At 40.1% G+C, this 17,218-nt stretch overlaps 1 protein-coding gene across 2 annotated transcripts; it reads right to left on the bottom strand.

Moving 5' to 3' along the window:
* Positions 1–6,355: 6,355 nt before the first annotated feature.
* Positions 6,356–10,580, bottom strand: LOC105938280 (gap junction alpha-8 protein). Of its 2 annotated transcripts, none has more exons than XM_036139196.1 (3): positions 10,399–10,580; positions 8,622–9,883; positions 6,356–6,777 (listed from the first exon to the last, which is right to left on the bottom strand). In XM_036139196.1, exons 2-3 carry the CDS (start codon positions 9,866–9,868, stop codon positions 6,744–6,746), a joined length of 1,281 nt encoding a protein of 426 aa, XP_035995089.1. In that variant the 5' UTR covers positions 9,869–9,883; positions 10,399–10,580; the 3' UTR covers positions 6,356–6,743. The 2 variants fall into 2 exon arrangements, with proteins under 2 accessions (XP_035995089.1, XP_035995088.1); XM_036139195.1 differs by having other exon boundaries at positions 8,622–9,915.
* Between the last annotated feature and the right edge of the window lie 6,638 nt (positions 10,581–17,218).

Raw genomic sequence — 17,218 nt, forward strand, 5'->3', positions numbered from 1 at the left:
TCCACCATAATTTAAATAAATTCTTTAAAAATATTGCTTGAACTTTTTTTGAGATGTGCTTGTAGATCATGGATGTTTGTTTACCAACAGAATATTGGAGTGACACAATCCTAGGATTTGCCTTCTTTTGAATACAGAAAAGAAGTACTTCCTACATTTTTTGTTAATTTTTTTATTAGCATGTCATCACTATTTCCCACCATTATATTTCCACCATCGAAACATAGTTTCTGAGGTTAAGCTGAAGTTATGTATGCTTTAATCTTCTTATATATCCCATCACATGTTCAGCACAAGCTCATACAAGGAACGTTTGTCTGAAAAGTAAAACAGAGTCAGAACTGTTACGAGACAAAGTTTTGTTGTGATAGTGCATTCCGGGTCATGAGGTAATGGGTATCTAATATGATAAGGAATGTACGGTACTTTCCAGATCTGCGGTCTGCGGCCCTGGAGCCACAAGTGGCTCTTTGGAGCTTTCATAATGGCTGCAGTTTCTCTGACAGTCCGTGATGCAATATGCCGACAACCAGTCTATCATTTCTTCTTTTGATGTACCATACTGACAGTTCTCTGCTAGTTTATAAACGGAGAACCATACAAATTTTGATTTCATTTGTAGAGCACATCATTCCAGTTCTAAAGTCCTTACACCGGCTCCCTGTATCTCAGAGAATAGACTTTAAAATACTTCTGTTAGTCTATAAACCACTGAATGGCTTAGCACCTAAATACATCACAGACTTGTTATCAGTGTATAAACCCTCCAGACCACTCAGGTCTTCTGGCTCCAGCCTGCTCTGCAGAACCAGAACTAGAACTAAACAAGGAGAAGCAGCATTTAGTTCCTATGCTCCACTTATCTGGAACAAACTTCCAGAAAACTGTAAAAGTGCGGAAAGCCTGAGTTAAATCAAAATTAAAAACACATTAGTTTAGGATTGCCTTCGACTGTTCTAATTGAACTGTTTTACTGAAATATAATTAGTTTACTTTGTATTCCAACTGTTTTTACTTGTTTGCTTTTAATTTTTATTCTCCCATGTTCTGTTTTGTTTCTGCATTTTATTCCTGCTTCCTTTTATTTTATTTTATTTTCCTATATTTTAATCATGTAAAGCACTTTGCATTGTCTCTGTACTGAAATGTGCTATATAAGTAAATTTGTCTTGCCTTGCCTTTTGTGTGTGTGATTTTTCAAGATTTGGTTTACAAGACATATAATCAAACAGCATATCTGTGTGAAGGACTTTATGGTTCAGTTTGAATGCCATGTTTGTAGATATCAGTACCTCTTTGTAGGGTTTGGCAGGCTTTGAAAATCCATTTTTATACCAACCCATACAAACTGGATTGCATAAGAGTACAATTGGGCGGTTGTGGCCGAGTGGTTAGAGCAGTGTGCTTGCACTCAGAGAAGGATGCAAGTACCCGGTTCAATCCCAGTGCCTGCACTCTGGGTCCCTGAGCAAGACCCTTAACCCCTGATTGCTCCCCGGGCGCCGCACATGGCAGCCCACTGCTCCCCAAGGGAGATGGGTTAAAAGCAGAGAACAAATTTCATTGTAATGTATGTTTCAATGACAATAAAGATGATATTACTACTATTACTACATACTGGGCCGGATTTTAGCAGGGGCTTACCGGGGCTGCAGCCCGGGGCCCCGGCATTTCGGGGGCCCCGAAGGATGTTTTCTATTTTTGTGAACGGCCGGCACCACAGCGGCGCTTGGCTGCGCAAACCCCGCCCGCCCGCCGGCCGCCGGTGCGCGGACCCCGCCCGCCCGCCGGCACCGCAACGGCGCTTGGCTGCGAGGGCCGATCGACGCCGCTTGCGGCTTTAACATCCTTCATATGCGGCCTATCAGCGTACCTCGAGTCGCTGTTGCACGTTCCATAACAACAATGTTTAAAAACCATGGTTAGTAGACATCTTAGACTTAGAAAAAAAAGTAGTTTTACTTTTTTAAAGTTTATCTGCTAAATGAAAGTAAAAATTTAAATGAGTGTAGATACAAAACAAAGATTGTGCATGTCTGCATTATAAGACAGGCTCAAAGTTTCAAACTTTGAGTATTGTTTTCTTATTTGGTTTGCGTTTGAGTAAATGTAGGTTGTGTTTGTGGTTCGAGTTCCTACAAAGAAGTTGAATGCAAAAGTGTCATTAATAAATGGAAATCTGTATTTTGTTCTTCATATTTTTCAAGATGTTCTCTGTAAAAACCTTGGTCTAGAAGATGAAAATTGTTCATCTGCACCCACCTCTGCTTTTATTGAGAACCGGGGGCTGTAAAAAATCCTTCAGAGGGCATATATATATATATATATATATATATATATATATATATATATATATATATATATATATATATATATATATATATATATATAGGGTAGTTCACGCGTGACGTCCCGCGTGACGTCAGCGATACATCCGGGTCCCGCGGGTAGGCAAAAACAGTACTGTTCTCGTCTACTACATGACAAAACGGGTGATTTAGAGCGTACTTTTAGTTTGTTTATTTTTGGAATCTAAACAATGTCTACGACTTGTTGTGCTCCCGGTTGCACACAGAGGCATTCCAAATCGTTGGATGTACGTTTCTGTCGTATACCGAAGGACGAAGAAAGAAATGGATATTTTCAATGAAAAGAGCGCAGGCAGACACTCCCAATGGACTGGGGGAGCCATCATACTACGACAGAATTTGCAGTCTACACTTCATTTCCGGTAAATACAACTTAATTCTGCTCTAGTCATTGTTCTACTTAAACAGCGGCGGAGGGGAGGTGGCGATCACTACACGGGCAAGAGAAGCGGTAGCAGCAGCAGCCGCTGCTGCTTCAGACAACTGCGGCAGAGCAGGCAGCGGCTGCTCCGCCCGTTCACGGGCTGCGGCAGCATAAGCCAGCGGCTGCTGCGTAAACACTACACGGGCCGGAGAAGCTGCTGCTAGCAGCGGCTTCTCCGGCCCGTGTAGTGTTTACGCAGCAGCAGCGGCTACAGCAGCTGCTGCTGCTATTACGCCCCCATTCACGGGCGCTAGTACTTCTGTGTTTACGCTGCAACGTTGCCGACACCGACACCCATTTTAACAAGACAAAAACACCTAAAAAATCCGTAGTGAAAAATGTTTTTTTTAACCTACCAGGCCTCTGCTGAAATGCGGCCTGTGTCCGACGCCGCTTTGTGCTGTTGCACAAACATGTGTGAACAACATCCATCCATCCATCCATTTTCTGACCGCTTAATCCCTCATGGCGTCGCAGGCGTTGCTGGAGCCTTTTTCCTGATATAAAATAATTGTAGCCGTCCAGTGGTTTCAGGGGCTTTCGTGCTCTCTTGTCCGTACTGGCCTGCCGTGTTTATAAGGCAGCTGCATATGTCGCAGTACGGAACCCTTGGCCAGCATTTCACAGACTCGCTCCGTCCCTTCAGGCTTTTGCTGTGTGGATCTGGCAATCTGACACCATCAACCATCAACTTACTCTTAAAACGATCTTGTGATACGTTATCTAAAGAAGAAAAATACGTGGAGAACTCGTCAGTTTCGCTGTTTGCGTCCGCCATTGTGTTCGCCTTTTGCCTACCAGTCCGGCGCGCATGCGCGAAAAACCCGCATCAAAACAATAACAATGAACTGGTCTATATATATAGACTCTAGCCCAGGGGCCCCCATCCTGACTCCAGCCCAGGGGCCCCCATCCTCCTAAATCCGGCCCTGACTACATAAGTATCTGAGCAGAAACGTTTTTTGTTCACCTCAGTGATCAGTCAGCATTTATAAAAAAAAAATTCCTCTACTATAGTTCCAATTGAGATTTAATATAAGGCACAAACAAAATGAAAATTAACAATTTTTGCTCTGTTGATGAAGGATATAGATTATTATTTTGCATGATTACAAAGGAGGAAATACCAGGACAAAAGTTTGACTGTTTACAGATGAATGGTGTTCTGCTATATTTATAATGACTTATCTTGTCCATAGCTATGGATAGATTATGACTGTTGAAACCCACTTATAGTGAACCTAAAGTAAAGTAGTTCTTCATTGCAGCTATGTGAAACAACCAGGTCTCTGAACAGGGCAGTGGACAAATGGTTGATGGAGGCATTAGCTGGAGGCTTTCAGTTGGATAACACTGCCCTCTGTTGGTGATAATATGTTCTGGACTGCTTGCAGCTTTCTGGATGTACTATTAAAAAACAGATTTTTTTCCCCTCGCTGTCTCAAATTAAAACAAGATTTTAGATTACCAAAATAATATTTTCCAAATGAGAGATATTTTTTATTTAAATTCAGAAGTTTACATACGCCTCCTTTGCTTGACTTGAGTGAAAGATTCTGGGTATCGTACCAGAAGAACCTGTTGAATGGTTTGTAGGCCACCATGTTTACACATACCTTTGCAGTTCTACCCATCATTTGTTCTATGGGATTGCAATCAGGACTTTGTTTGCCATAACTGGTTTAGGGATATCTAGCCAACCTTTAACGTTATATGCCTATACCAAAAAGACTAAATTCCAGTTGATTATGGTAAAATAAGGTTTGATAGTACTTTTTAAGCCTAAAAATAACCCCCTCATCAGGAGCAATGAGCAGATATAAACAGACGTGACGCCATCTAACAGCAGTACCGCCGAACTATCAGAAAGTCAGATGGCGCCTACTAAATCACTACTAAATAATACAGCAGTACCGCCGAGCTATCAGAAAGTCAGATGGCGCCTACTAAATCACTACTAAATAATACCAGACTGATCCTGACACCTCTGCAATGCTTCGTGGTAATTTGATAACAAACTGAGCAAAAACAAAATAGAAACTAATACACCAGCAGGATGTGATATTCTTGCAGAAAAACTTTTTATGCAACCAAAGTGAGTTACTGATGTATATATTTTAAAATGTCAAACAACATGGCTATGCATCTTTAACTTCCTGGATAATATATTGAGATTTTGCTCCAATATTTCCACCTAATTTTGCCTTCTTGTGATGTCAACTATTTTGTGAGATGTACAAGTCCCCTAGCCTCGTGAGACCATCCTGATCTCGCGAGCTTTCAAGGTTTCACTCGCAGATCAGTCTGGCTACTTTCCGTTAAAGAAAATTTGGAGCCGTTCACCAAACGAACGTCCAATCAGCGTTGGCTTTGAGGCGGGTTGAGGTGTGACGCAACGAGAAGATCGACAGTTCAGTCTAAAGAACATGGCGGCTTCAGCCGATGAAACTAGCGTTAGCGTGGCTATCGAGCAAGTTTTATCGGAATTACAGATTATTTCTTCACTGGAAGAAGAGCAAAACACTGCTCTGGAGGCTTTTCTCAGAGGAAAAGATGTTTTTGCTCTTCTCCCGACTGGTTTCGGCAAGAGTTTGATCTATCAATTGGCTCCTCTTGTCGTGTTAGTACGTCATATGCTTCGTTGATCTGATTGGTTTATTTGGCCCGTCTATCACCAACATAGGACAATCAGCTAACCAGTATTTTCGCAAGTCCCCACTGCGAAAAAAAAAAAACTGTCGACACAATCATTCTTAGTTTTCTTTAGTAAATATTTTTTTCTTAAAATTGCTGTCATTGATTATCATGACAAAACACATATTCAGTTTCATCAGACCACAGGACAGGTCTTCAAAATTTCATTCTTGTTCCTAGGTGCAGTTGTAAACTGTAATGTGGCTTTGTCATTTTGTTTTTGAAGTGCCTATATCTTTCACGCTGAGAGGCCTATAAGCCCATGTCTGCCCCGGTCTCATTCCACTGTGAATACATTCTCCTAGCGGTTTCAGTCAGCAGCTTCACAAGAATTTTGTCTCTTGAAAATCACTTTGAACCAAACACGTTCATTTTCAGTTTCTGAGAAAAATCAGAAACAATAACCAAAACATGCACAAGGAAAACTTATCTTCTCATCCCAAACAAAAAGCAACAAACAAGTACTTAATTGATTTTTCTTTTGGTATGTAAAATATGAAATTGAAACATGAGCCCCCTATTTGAGGAAAAAGTTTTAATTTAGTTTCATACATAATATATGAAGAACATAACATCTCTAGCACAGATAAACAACAGAATAAATGTAATTAGACTTATTCCTAGACAAGCAATAATCATTTGTGACTATATGAAATGTTCTCCATATGTTAAATATGAAGGGAAAAATAAACCACATTTCTCCTGATCTGTCTGTGGCTGCAAATAAGAAGCATTATGCTAGAATCAGAAACAAATAACTACTTATACTGTATTTTGCTTTTAAACGTTGCTCTGTGTTATATGCAGCATATGACTTAGTGTGTATGTTTGGCATAGAAAGTGCAGAACAACTCTTCATGACCACAAGTGACATTTTTATTGTATTTATTCACATTTCAAAATAATCTATCAGCAGAGAAGACTACAAGTTAGTAAAAACGATTTGTTTTTTTCTCTCCGAATATTAATCATTGTGTCTTCTTACAAACATACAGGTAATGCAACAGTTTCCAAGTACAAAAAAAATCATACATTACCAGTCATATTAATGTAAAAAAGACCCAGTGTCATCCTTGGTGCATAACATCATTGTACACTTTTAACTTGTGTTGGCATTGGATCATGAAGGTGTGCAGAGAATGGGATGGGTGGTGGTGATGGTGGTGGTGGTGGTGGTGGGAGGGGGGGGTCACAAAGGGGACAAAGTTGCCTCCTCTATGTGAGAAATACTTGTTCACATCCCAACCTTGTCAGCATCAACAGTATGAGCTCTGCGTATAAGGCACACATCTGCAAATAAACAAAAAAAACAAAAGGCGTGATCGTGCCACGAAGCATCGGGACGTTATGCCCTCATCCTTACTGACATTATTTAATGACTGGGTGGTGTTATGAGAATGAAACAGGTGAGACACACAGGAAAAGACCTAATAATTTCTAAAAAAAAAAAAAATTAAAAAAGAGGAAAGAAAAACATTAAGTTTGTATTGGTCTCAGAAAAAAATACATGCACTTGCTACAATTTTACATTTGAGAATGCACATCGACAGATAAAGCACACACAGTTGTACAGCATGAATAAAAAATCTAAATTTAAAAGAGTTATGCTAAATGTCGTGCCAAAAGTATGTTTTTTTTTTTGGGGTTTGTTTTTGTTTTCGGTTTTTTGCATTAAAATCATTGTTTATTATAAGCAAAGGGAAGTGATTCTCCCTCCAAGGTTTCTTATTAGGTTTATTAAGTTTGTAGGAATAAATCAGTCCTGACTTGTGTGTGGCACTTAATTTCTTCCAGCTCCTCAAATATTTGAAATCTGCGACTTTAATAGTGCTGTATTAGTTTAACTTGGTGTAAGTTACTAATGCTCTTTAACTTTTTGCATATAATAGTAGGGCTTTTTGTGGTATGATGAATACCAATTGGCAAATAAAATTGAGTTAAAAGATTGATTTCCAGGGTCAAGGATGCCTGTTTTCATTGATGAGCATGGTTTCTTTTATTGTCTCGTCCCTAACAATAGTTCGTGCTGATGCCGCATGATCTTTATCGCCCGGACGCCTATTTGTACAGCACGCAAAGAGAGGATTTGGCCTGAGGTCACTACCATAGTCCTCTCTCTGATAGGCTAAAATGAGCCTTGCTATCTTGCATGGACAGTTGATATCACAGTGCACATGTTTTTAAAGGCTACACAACATCAGCAAATCTAAAAAAAAAAGAAAAAGAAAAAAAAGGTATAAATCACATTGAAAAAGACATTTGACATGTGGTCTTTTTCTCTAGTTTTATTCTTACTAACTCTGCTCTGACTTTACCACCAGGTACATAAACACACAAAGGAGAGAAATGCTCTATAACTGATGCAAATCCCTCTTCTCTTAAAAGAATCTTGCATAAATGGATGCGTAGATAAGGTGTTATGAAGGTTAAAGGCCTTGCAGAGTTGAAATCTCCGAATGTGCAAAAGAAGGATGCCCCTCTGAACCTAAAACAGACCGGTTTTGTCTTTAAATATCTGTGTACCTGCAAACTTTAACAAAGTTATGTGTTTTCTACACAGTAGCCTTCTTAGCAACAAAGGAATATGTGGCTACGTGTTGTCTTTACACTTGGTCACTGTCTGAATGGGAAAGTCTTGGCCCATCTACAGCTAAAGCATTGACTAGCAGACATTCTAGTAGTCCTCCCCCTATCTACTCAAGTCTTGTATAGAACTATTTCTTCATTATAAATAGCTATAACTCTTTCAATAGAAAAGATGTCTAAAAACTGAAAATAAGATTTTCATCAAGTAAAAACATTTTCCCCTTTTTTTTTTTAAATAAGTACACGCTTAGTAAAAAAAAAAAAAAGTCTCTTCTTTAACCCCTACTTTTATACTCCATTTGACCTCAAACACTCTGACCTTTTTTTTTTTTTTAGTTAATGTTTTTCTTTTTTGGTGCTTTCTACAGAATTGCATCGTTAAGCTTTTCTCTCTATCCCTGTTCATTTTCTTTTTCATCCACCTGCTGACCTGCCTGTGTAAGAATGTGCACTGCTCTGAGTTAGTCGCATATGTTTTCTCTGATGTAGAAGGTGTGAAGGCATGCGTGTGCTTTGTCTCGCAGGTTCATACGGTGAGATCGTCTGACCTGGCCCTGCTGCTTGCTTTGCTCAGTCGACTCAGTGGTCTGGTGTCTTCTATCGTATCCGTCGCCTCCACCTCTGCCTCAGCAGGGGTTACCACCTCTGCGTTCACGGCATCCTCTATCTCCGCATCCTCATCTAGACCTTCCTCTATTCTCTCTGCTTCCACCTCTGGTGGTGGCACTTCCTCAGTCTCTTCTTCATGTAACGTCACCCCCGCTGTCTCGGTTGTTTGGCTGTAGGTAGGCAGACTCTCATCGTACACCTTAGAGATGTCCTCCATGGGCAGCACCTCCTCAGCCTTCTCCTCTAGAGCCTGGAAGGGTGGGGTCCCTCTTCCAGCCTCCATGCCGACTTCAGCCAGAGGGTAGAGGTGCGTTGCAGGAGGAACTTTTTCCTCCTCTAACAACTTGTAGCCTTTTGCTCTCTGCAAAGCGGGGACAGCCAGCGGGGGCAGACCTTTTCCTTGTGGCGTTAGCGGGACTGCACCCTCGCCTTGGGCTGGGGCTGGGGCTGGCTTGCGAAAGACAAAGCGTATCTTCTTCAGACCCAAGTGGCTGATCTCCACAAAGTTGAGGAAGAGCGAGACACAGGCCACGGCCAACATGAAGATGATGAAGACAGTCTTCTCCGTTGGGCGAGACACAAAGCAGTCCACCGTGTTGGGGCATGGCCAGCGGCTGCATTTGTACAGCGGCAGGATGCGAAATCCGTAAAGAAAGTATTGGCCTACCACAAAGCCCACTTCAAATAGTGTCTTGAAGATGATGTGGCAAATGTAGGTCCTCAGCAGGGTGCCTTCCAGGCGAAACTTCTTGCTACCTTTGGTGCTCGTCTCCTTAGTTGTGCGGACACTTCCCTGGTCAGGTGCCAGGGGCAGACGCTCCTCGCTCAGTTCCTGTTGCCGGCTAAGCTCTGCCTCCTCTCGTTCCTTGCGTTTCTCCTCCATGTGGACATGGTGCACAGCGTGGCCAACATACACAAGAGACGGCGTGGACACAAAGATGATCTGCAGCACCCACAGGCGGATGTGGGAAATGGGGAAGGCCTCGTCATAGCACACGTTCTCGCATCCAGGCTGCTGCGTGTTGCAAACATAGTCGGACTGCTCGTCGCCCCACACGAACTCTGCCGCCGTGCCCAGGATTAGGATACGGAAGATGAAGAGCACTGTGAGCCACACCCGGCCGATCACCGTAGAGTGCTCGTTGACTTCCTCTAGAATATTACCCAGAAAGCTCCAGTCGCCCATGATCGGTCCGTAGCACTGCAGAATGAAGGGTGGGGCAGGGAGGGACACTGAGGGTGCAGTCGCATAGGGAGGGTGGGGTAGGGAGGATCCACAGTGGGAGTGGGAAAGAGAAGGCCGAATGTAAGCAATGCATTAGAGGACAATTCAAACTTCAAAATTCTTGAACATCAAACCTTAGCTGCTATTATCCCCAATTGCATGTATTTCTTAAAGATACTGAAATATGACAAAAGTTTAAACTTTCCAATGAGAACTTTCAGATCCTAATATCACTAAGGACTCTAGAAATATCAATAAATAAATACATTTGGAAATAAATCAGTTCTGATCAGTTTTATCCCTCTGTAACGGCATGAAAATTCACTAACGTGAACAGAGAAGTTTACATTCCTGTCTACAGCTTTCAAAGACATCACAATCCACCCTTCTATTAAAAACAACGGTAGATCGAGACATCGGTATGTAACATGAAACCCCCCTCCTGTGTAATGTATCATAAAGGATAAAATGCAATCAAATGGGCAACTTGCCACAGCTGCGGCTCCGGCAAAGTTGAGTCCTGTCCCGTTCTCTTGGCACCCGGCAGGGGAAAGTGAACTTTTTTCTGCCCTCTTTCCCACCTAAAGCCCTGTCCTTGTCGCCCCACTGAGCAGATGTGAATGAATCGGGTCTGATGGTTGGTTTTTAGTTTGCTGCAATATTTAAGCTTGGAGCCAGACGGCCTTTATTTGCCGGGCGACGTGTGGGTGACGCAAAAGACAATAGGATCAACAAAGCCAGAACAGGGATGTATGGAAGCAGGCCTCAAGCTCCCGCACTAACATGGACACTGTCGGGGCACAGAGTCCACAGCAGAGCCGACAAACTCCTTCTTACTTAGCCGTCCATGTTCTGTCTGTGGAAACATGGACACAGTAGATGCATTTTCAGCCGGTCCCTCCAGCTGTACTGCCATGACCAACATTAGAGGCAGGTCAGTAACAAACTATCGGCTCAGGCAAGGATGAAGGAGAACTTTGTGGACGTGCAGCAAGTCCTTTACACTCTCCATAGCATAAAACATTTGTGTAGATTAATTGCAATATTGTAAAAAAAATAATAATCCAACAATTTCTGACATTTTTTATGATTGTTTTTGTCTGATTTAAGTTGCTTCTTATGTTTTTGGTGAATGGATGGCCTCTGAAAAGTATGTCAGGTATGCATTTTGGGCTCATCTCTATGTGCCCTGGAACAGAAAATTTAATCAACTGTGCATAGATAACTTTGAAAAAATACAACAAGCTTGGATACTTTTATATGTTTACATATCCCTTTAATTTACAGATTTGTTTCTATGCAAACTATTTACTCTAATATACTCATTAAATAGGCAGATTAACTGTAACAGAAATGTTTCATTTTAAGAAAATTAGAGCAGAGTGATTGAGTTTTGCAATTTAATGCAAAATCTAAAGAACTACTTTTTGTTTATTTTGTCTCTCCTTAATTTTGTTTTTAGCTTTTCAGTCAGTTTAGCATTTTGCTGGTGTACTTTTAAGTGTTTATATTTGGCTATTAATGCATACATAATTTGTACTGTATAAAGGGCCATTTCAGTGTTAGAATATATCTAAATGTATCTTAAAGTGCGTGTTTTTAAGCTGTGTATGGCCGCCTGTGTATGTTAGCTGGAAATAAAAGAATGTGAATCAGGATAACACACAACACTGATATGTTTTCTTGAGAGAATAATAAAAACTTTCCCAGTTCAGTGGGAAGAATCTTCAGCAGGAATGTTTGTTCCCAGAATTTCATTGGTGCTTGAACTGACACACACAGAAAATTGAGTTTGGAAGAAGTACTAAAAAAAAGTATTTGTTAATTGTTTATTATTTGGTTTTAATCAACCGTGTTGTAATAGAGCTGCTGGAAAGAAAATACATAAAACGTGTCAACTTGTCTGGGATATGAAACTATTTTAAAATTTAAAAAAAATCAGCTCAGTGAGTATCTGCATCTTTTGCAGTTGGGGTAATTTTCGCATAAATAAAGATAAGTATGTCCAGGCATTTTTGTTGTTGTTGATATAAAAAAGTTATTTATGAAACAGAATGAACAAAGGTTTTCTTTACTTTAACTATTCTTTAGAGAGAATAACTGTGCTGTAGAGAAGTGCAAATATCAAATATAAACTTCACAAAATATCACCAAATAGGCTGTCTTTAATTCTATTTGAATGCCTTGGAATAGAAAATATTAATGGGGACCCCTACATCTTACAGCTACACTCAGGAAATAGCTGAAATAATCTGTTGTAATAAACTTGGCAGCCAAACTACTATGGAACAGATTGAAATTCTTTGGATTTTATATTATGTTGTAATTTTGAAAATGATAGCCAGATTTAGGTTAGCTTTCATTATGTCACCTGAAGCTAACCTTTGGTTGATGTGGTAGTTTAAGGATTATAGGGATTTTGGGCTAAATTATGGGATGAACAAGGGCTGAACTACAAGCCAAGAACAAAAGAAACTGGTAAAAACTCTGAATCCAATATTAACCAATTTTCATGACAGCTCCCATGGAGAAGGAGTCACAGCAGAAATCCCCAAGATGTCACAGAGGTGTTACACCGGTAGGGACACACGTGTGAACATTGCTGGCCTAGTCAAAGTCTGCATTGTTGAAGAAACTTTTGGATGTGAAATAAGTACGGTCTGCTGTTTGTTTACCCAGTAACTGTACCTCAGACGAAAATAAGACTACCCGCCTGTAACGTGGAAGTCAGAGCTCCTGCAGAAAAGAATCTGATCCAAAGATTCCCCAAGGAGAGAAGGTGTCCCTAATTACATCAACAAGAAGCGCTTTCTACCCACCGCTTGAAGATGATGGCATTGAAACCACAGCTCTGTATCTCTGACGTGTGCACCAATTAGATAAAAACTTTTTTAGGTTTCAGAAATAAGTAACATAGTAGTTTTATGATGGTAATTCATTATTGCATATCATTCCGGTCTGTCTCACCTTAACTTTACAACCGAAAATGACCACTTAAAAATACACAAATAAACATCTAATGAGCACTGATTTTACCAAATAAATAATACGTTTACCTTTGACCATAGCAAAAGAGTAGACAAGGAAAATAAACATGCAGGTATAGTCAATCATAATCCCTTTCTTTACTTCTTGACTTCAGTCCTTGAAGGGCCCGTGTGTGACATTTGACAGTATTATCTGCTTTAGTATGTATTTGTTTTGCAAGAAACTGTTTATTTACAAGTAAAAGTACTGGACCGCAAGTTGCCAAGAGAATTCATGCAATTTATGACCTGATCTTCCTGTTAACAGGAAGCTCCACCGGCTTCCTGTTAAATTAAGAATATAATTTTAAATTCTCCTTCTCACATATAAAGCCCTTAATAATCAAGCTCCATCATATATCAGAGCTCTGATTACCCCGTATGTTCCTAACAGAGCACTTCGCTCTCAGACTGCAGGTCTGCTGGTGGTTCCTAGAGTCTCTAAAAGTAGAATGGGAGGCAGATCCTTTAGCTATCAGGCTCCTCTTCTGTGGAACCAACTCCCAGTTTTGGTCTGTGAGGCAAACACCCTGTCTACTTTTAAGACTAATATTAAAACTTTCCTTTTTGACAAAGCTTATAGTTAGAGTGGCTCATGTTACCCTGAGCTACCTCTATAGTTATGCTGCTACAGGCTTAGGCTACTGGAGGACATCAGGATCTATTTTTCTCACTGTTGTTATTTCAACTTTTAACTTTATGTTCTCGCTATATTTTTTCTCTTCATAGTAGGTACATCTGGTCAGGCATTCTGTTAGCTGTGACCATCCAGGGAGAAGATCATCCGGTATTACCATAAAACATAGAAAGGATTCCTGGATCAATGTGTGCTTTTTTGTCTCTCTTGTTTGATGTGTCTCTGCTCTGTCTTCTCTAACCCCCAGTCGGTCGAGGTAGATGACCGTTCACACTGAGCCTGGTTCTGCTGGAGGTTTTTCCTTCCTGTTAAAGGGGAGTTTTCCTCTCTACTGTCGCTTCATGCATGCTCAGTCTGAGGGATTGCTGCAAAGCCATGGACAATGCAGACGACTGCCCCTGTGGCTCTACGCTCTTTCAGGGGGAGTGAATGCTGCTTCTCAAGACTTGATGCAATCTGCTGGGTTTACTGAGATAGGAAACTTTTGACCAATCTGTATAATCTCATTGAATTTGACTTTGTAAAGTGCTTTGAGATGAAATTAGTTGTGAATTGGGGTTATATAAGTAAAGTTGAATTGAATTGAATTGAATCTAGGAATCAGTAAATCATAAATACACAAGATTTGCAACATGACATCATCACCCAATTGCATAACTATTCATGTGCATGAAATTACAAAGGAATACTGTTTTGGGAGAGACCTTAATATGATTTCTTTTGTCAACTTTTTTTTATTTACCTGTTACTACTTTAAAGTCTTAAATAAACACAAACTGAAGTACATACTATTTTCTTTTGTAAATTGAAATTTCTTTTCTGCTTTTTTTTCTCTTTAATTTATTTAAGTCTAAATGGCTGTTAACCATGTGATCCATTTAGATGGATGATGATTTTTAACATTTGTAGTTTTTTTCTTTATTTTATTTTATTTTGTTGGCAACCCACAAAAACTACCAACATGGACCAAACAGAAACAGTGAAAGTGTACTTCTTCTGATATAAGACCTTATTTTGTTTAAAGAAAATGTATATTTACATCCCACCCTGACTGTAAGAGGACCAGCCAGCAGCAGCTTCGTAGACGGTCGGTTCATTTGCTGTCTGGATGCATCAGGGCTCCAGCCAGGAGGGACTGCTGCACGAGGACTAAGCCAACTGGGAATGCTTTGGGTAGAATGGGTATAAGAAAATGTACAATACAAATTTTGTAAATCTGTTTTACAATAAACTGTCGAAATAAACTGTTGTAATTCATCAGTATGTAACATATAAAAGTAGAAATGAAATAAATAAATGTTTACGTTAGATTTTCTTCAGTTTATTAACTCTGTCAAATAAATAGGGAAAATTGTATTAAACTTAAATACTTAATAAAAGTGAAAAACTTGCTATTATAAATCTCAGAGTATTTGGTCTTCCTACTGTGAGGGGTTTAGATTTTGACCTGCTGACCTTTGTGTTTTCCCTGTGGTGCAGTTTCCTCCAAAGGCCAAAAGCATGTTTATATACATGTTTATATGAGTGTAATGTAAGCAGGATGTTGTCCTCACGTTACAGAATGTGGTAAAATGAAAATCATCATTAGTGTGAAACAAGATATGCTCAGCGGAGCAACGAGATATTTATTTGTGCCAAATTTTCACACATTTTCTTTAATCCAAAGGTTCATTTAAACAAAGTTGGTGTTTATCTGTTATATAAACTGTTGAAAACCTGCACTCATGCCAAATCACTGGTGTACCAAATTAACGGAATCAACAGAACAATTGTTTGGCAGCGAGCGGCATTTAGAGTTTATTTATATTGAAACAGTTCATTTCCCTGAGCTCAGTCAAACAGCCAGGTTCCACAACACTTTTATCCTCCGGTTCAACAATGGAGTTTTCTTTAAAGGACCTGTTTTCAGATAACATGTTTAATCTTTTTCAGTAGCCTTCTAGTCCCAGTCTTTTAAAATAAAATGTTTTTTAAAGTGCCAGAGCACTAACTTTTTATTGAATTTAGGTGTAATCCGTTGTGACTGATGCTAGACCATCAAATGTCTCAGCTGTTTGTGTGATGTCAGAAATTGTCCATCAGTCATTATGGATATTTTCTTTACTTTGCTCATCCTTCATTTGCCTTTCATTAGATTTGAACCAACACTCTACTCTTTATTTCTGCTTTTAGATCTCTTGCTTGGTGTCACATTGAGCCTTCAGACTTAGCTTGACAGGAATTAGGCACCCTCTTGTTGCAATAAAACATCTTCAGATTACTTGTTTTTCTCTCACTGGTTATATAAAAGCAGTCGTCATTTATGAAGGAGAAGTGACTTCTTCTTGTACAAATATTTCCTTTTAACCAAAAGCTCAAAAGCTCAAATCCGCAGAGGGCGTGGGTCGGCGCATGGGCTCAAAGGCATGTTCAGGGTGTATCCACATAGCTGGGGGACCAGGGGAGTCCCTTTAAAGAGCAGCGTGTTGGTATAGTGGATGCTTGCATGCTAAGCCCCACACTGGGCCAGTGAATGGTGCTGGGATTTCACACAAAGACATGATGTCATGATGCAGGGCGCGGGCTCTATTGAGCACACGCATTGAGGCGTGAGGCCAGATTAGACCTTCGGAGCAGGGTACCAACTGGCTCTTAATCAGGATGCTAACACGCTAACAAACGTATCATGCGGTGATCTGCCTATGGCGCAATGGTGCCACGCGATTCTGCTTGAAGGGCCTTAGAGAATCAGGAAGTAACGTAAATCTTATTTTTGCACAGACGATATCGATATGACATTTGTTTGGTTTAACAATACGCATTATGTGCTTTAAACATACATTGGCAGCAACTTGGTTTGATTTGGCCTTCTTGTTACCTTTAACACAATGAGCATCTCCCACCACTCCCTGAGGAAAAACACTTTCTTAACCATTCTTAAATGGGCGAAAAAATGTTTGGATTGGAAAAAGCCATTCTTTTTTAAGCCGTTTACCGACATCAGCCTCTGAAGACCACGTAGTTCCTCGTTAGGCTTTTGGGTTTCTGGTTTGACCTCAGAAATGAATTCAGTGTGTGCGGCAGCTAGACTGGACTCCCACCACTCAGAAAACAAGGTCGATCTTTTCCAAATGTTAGAGTTAGAGCTCAAAGTAAATACAAAGAACACAGCTAAATAAATTTACAATAAAAGTATTGCAATTATCTCTAATACAGGAGCGTCAAATTAGCCGGAATCCTTTTACTTAAGTAAACAGATTCAGTAAGACAGCAATGGTAGACCCAAAGTTACAACCTTGACAATGAGCCACTGTTACATGTATATTTCACACGTGTTCAACACAATTAACCGTGTTATAAATTGATTAATTTTGTTTATTTGCTATGTGTGAACATACTGTATGCATCTGGGTGTGTCTTCCACTGGGTTGGAAGGGCTCATCCTGGTGTTCTCAGTGTAAAAAGGTCAATAGACAATAATTGTACTTAACCTTTTCACATTTCAGTAGGTGATTGTTTTAAATGCCGTAACATAGAGCAAACAGTTTTAGGGAACTAAAATATGAAAGTACTCTGTTTTCTTGTAATTACCTACCTCTGTTATTTTCCGTCTCCCAGTAGGCGTGCGTATACAAAACATTCCCCTAGGGTATGTGCACAATTTATTTG

The sequence above is a fragment of the Fundulus heteroclitus genome, chromosome 7 (genome assembly GCF_011125445.2).
Source record: "Fundulus heteroclitus isolate FHET01 chromosome 7, MU-UCD_Fhet_4.1, whole genome shotgun sequence".
Lineage (NCBI taxonomy): Eukaryota > Metazoa > Chordata > Actinopteri > Cyprinodontiformes > Fundulidae > Fundulus > Fundulus heteroclitus.

Coding starts and splice junctions, on each gene's coding strand:
- LOC105938280 (XM_036139196.1), bottom strand. CDS start 9,868: ATGGGCGACTGGAGCTTTCTGGGTAATATTCTAGAGGAAGTCAACGAG. Junction 6,778..8,621: donor AAAGCAAGCAGCAGGGCCAG/GTCAGACGATCT, acceptor GTTTATTTGCAG/ATGTGTGCCTTATACGCAGA.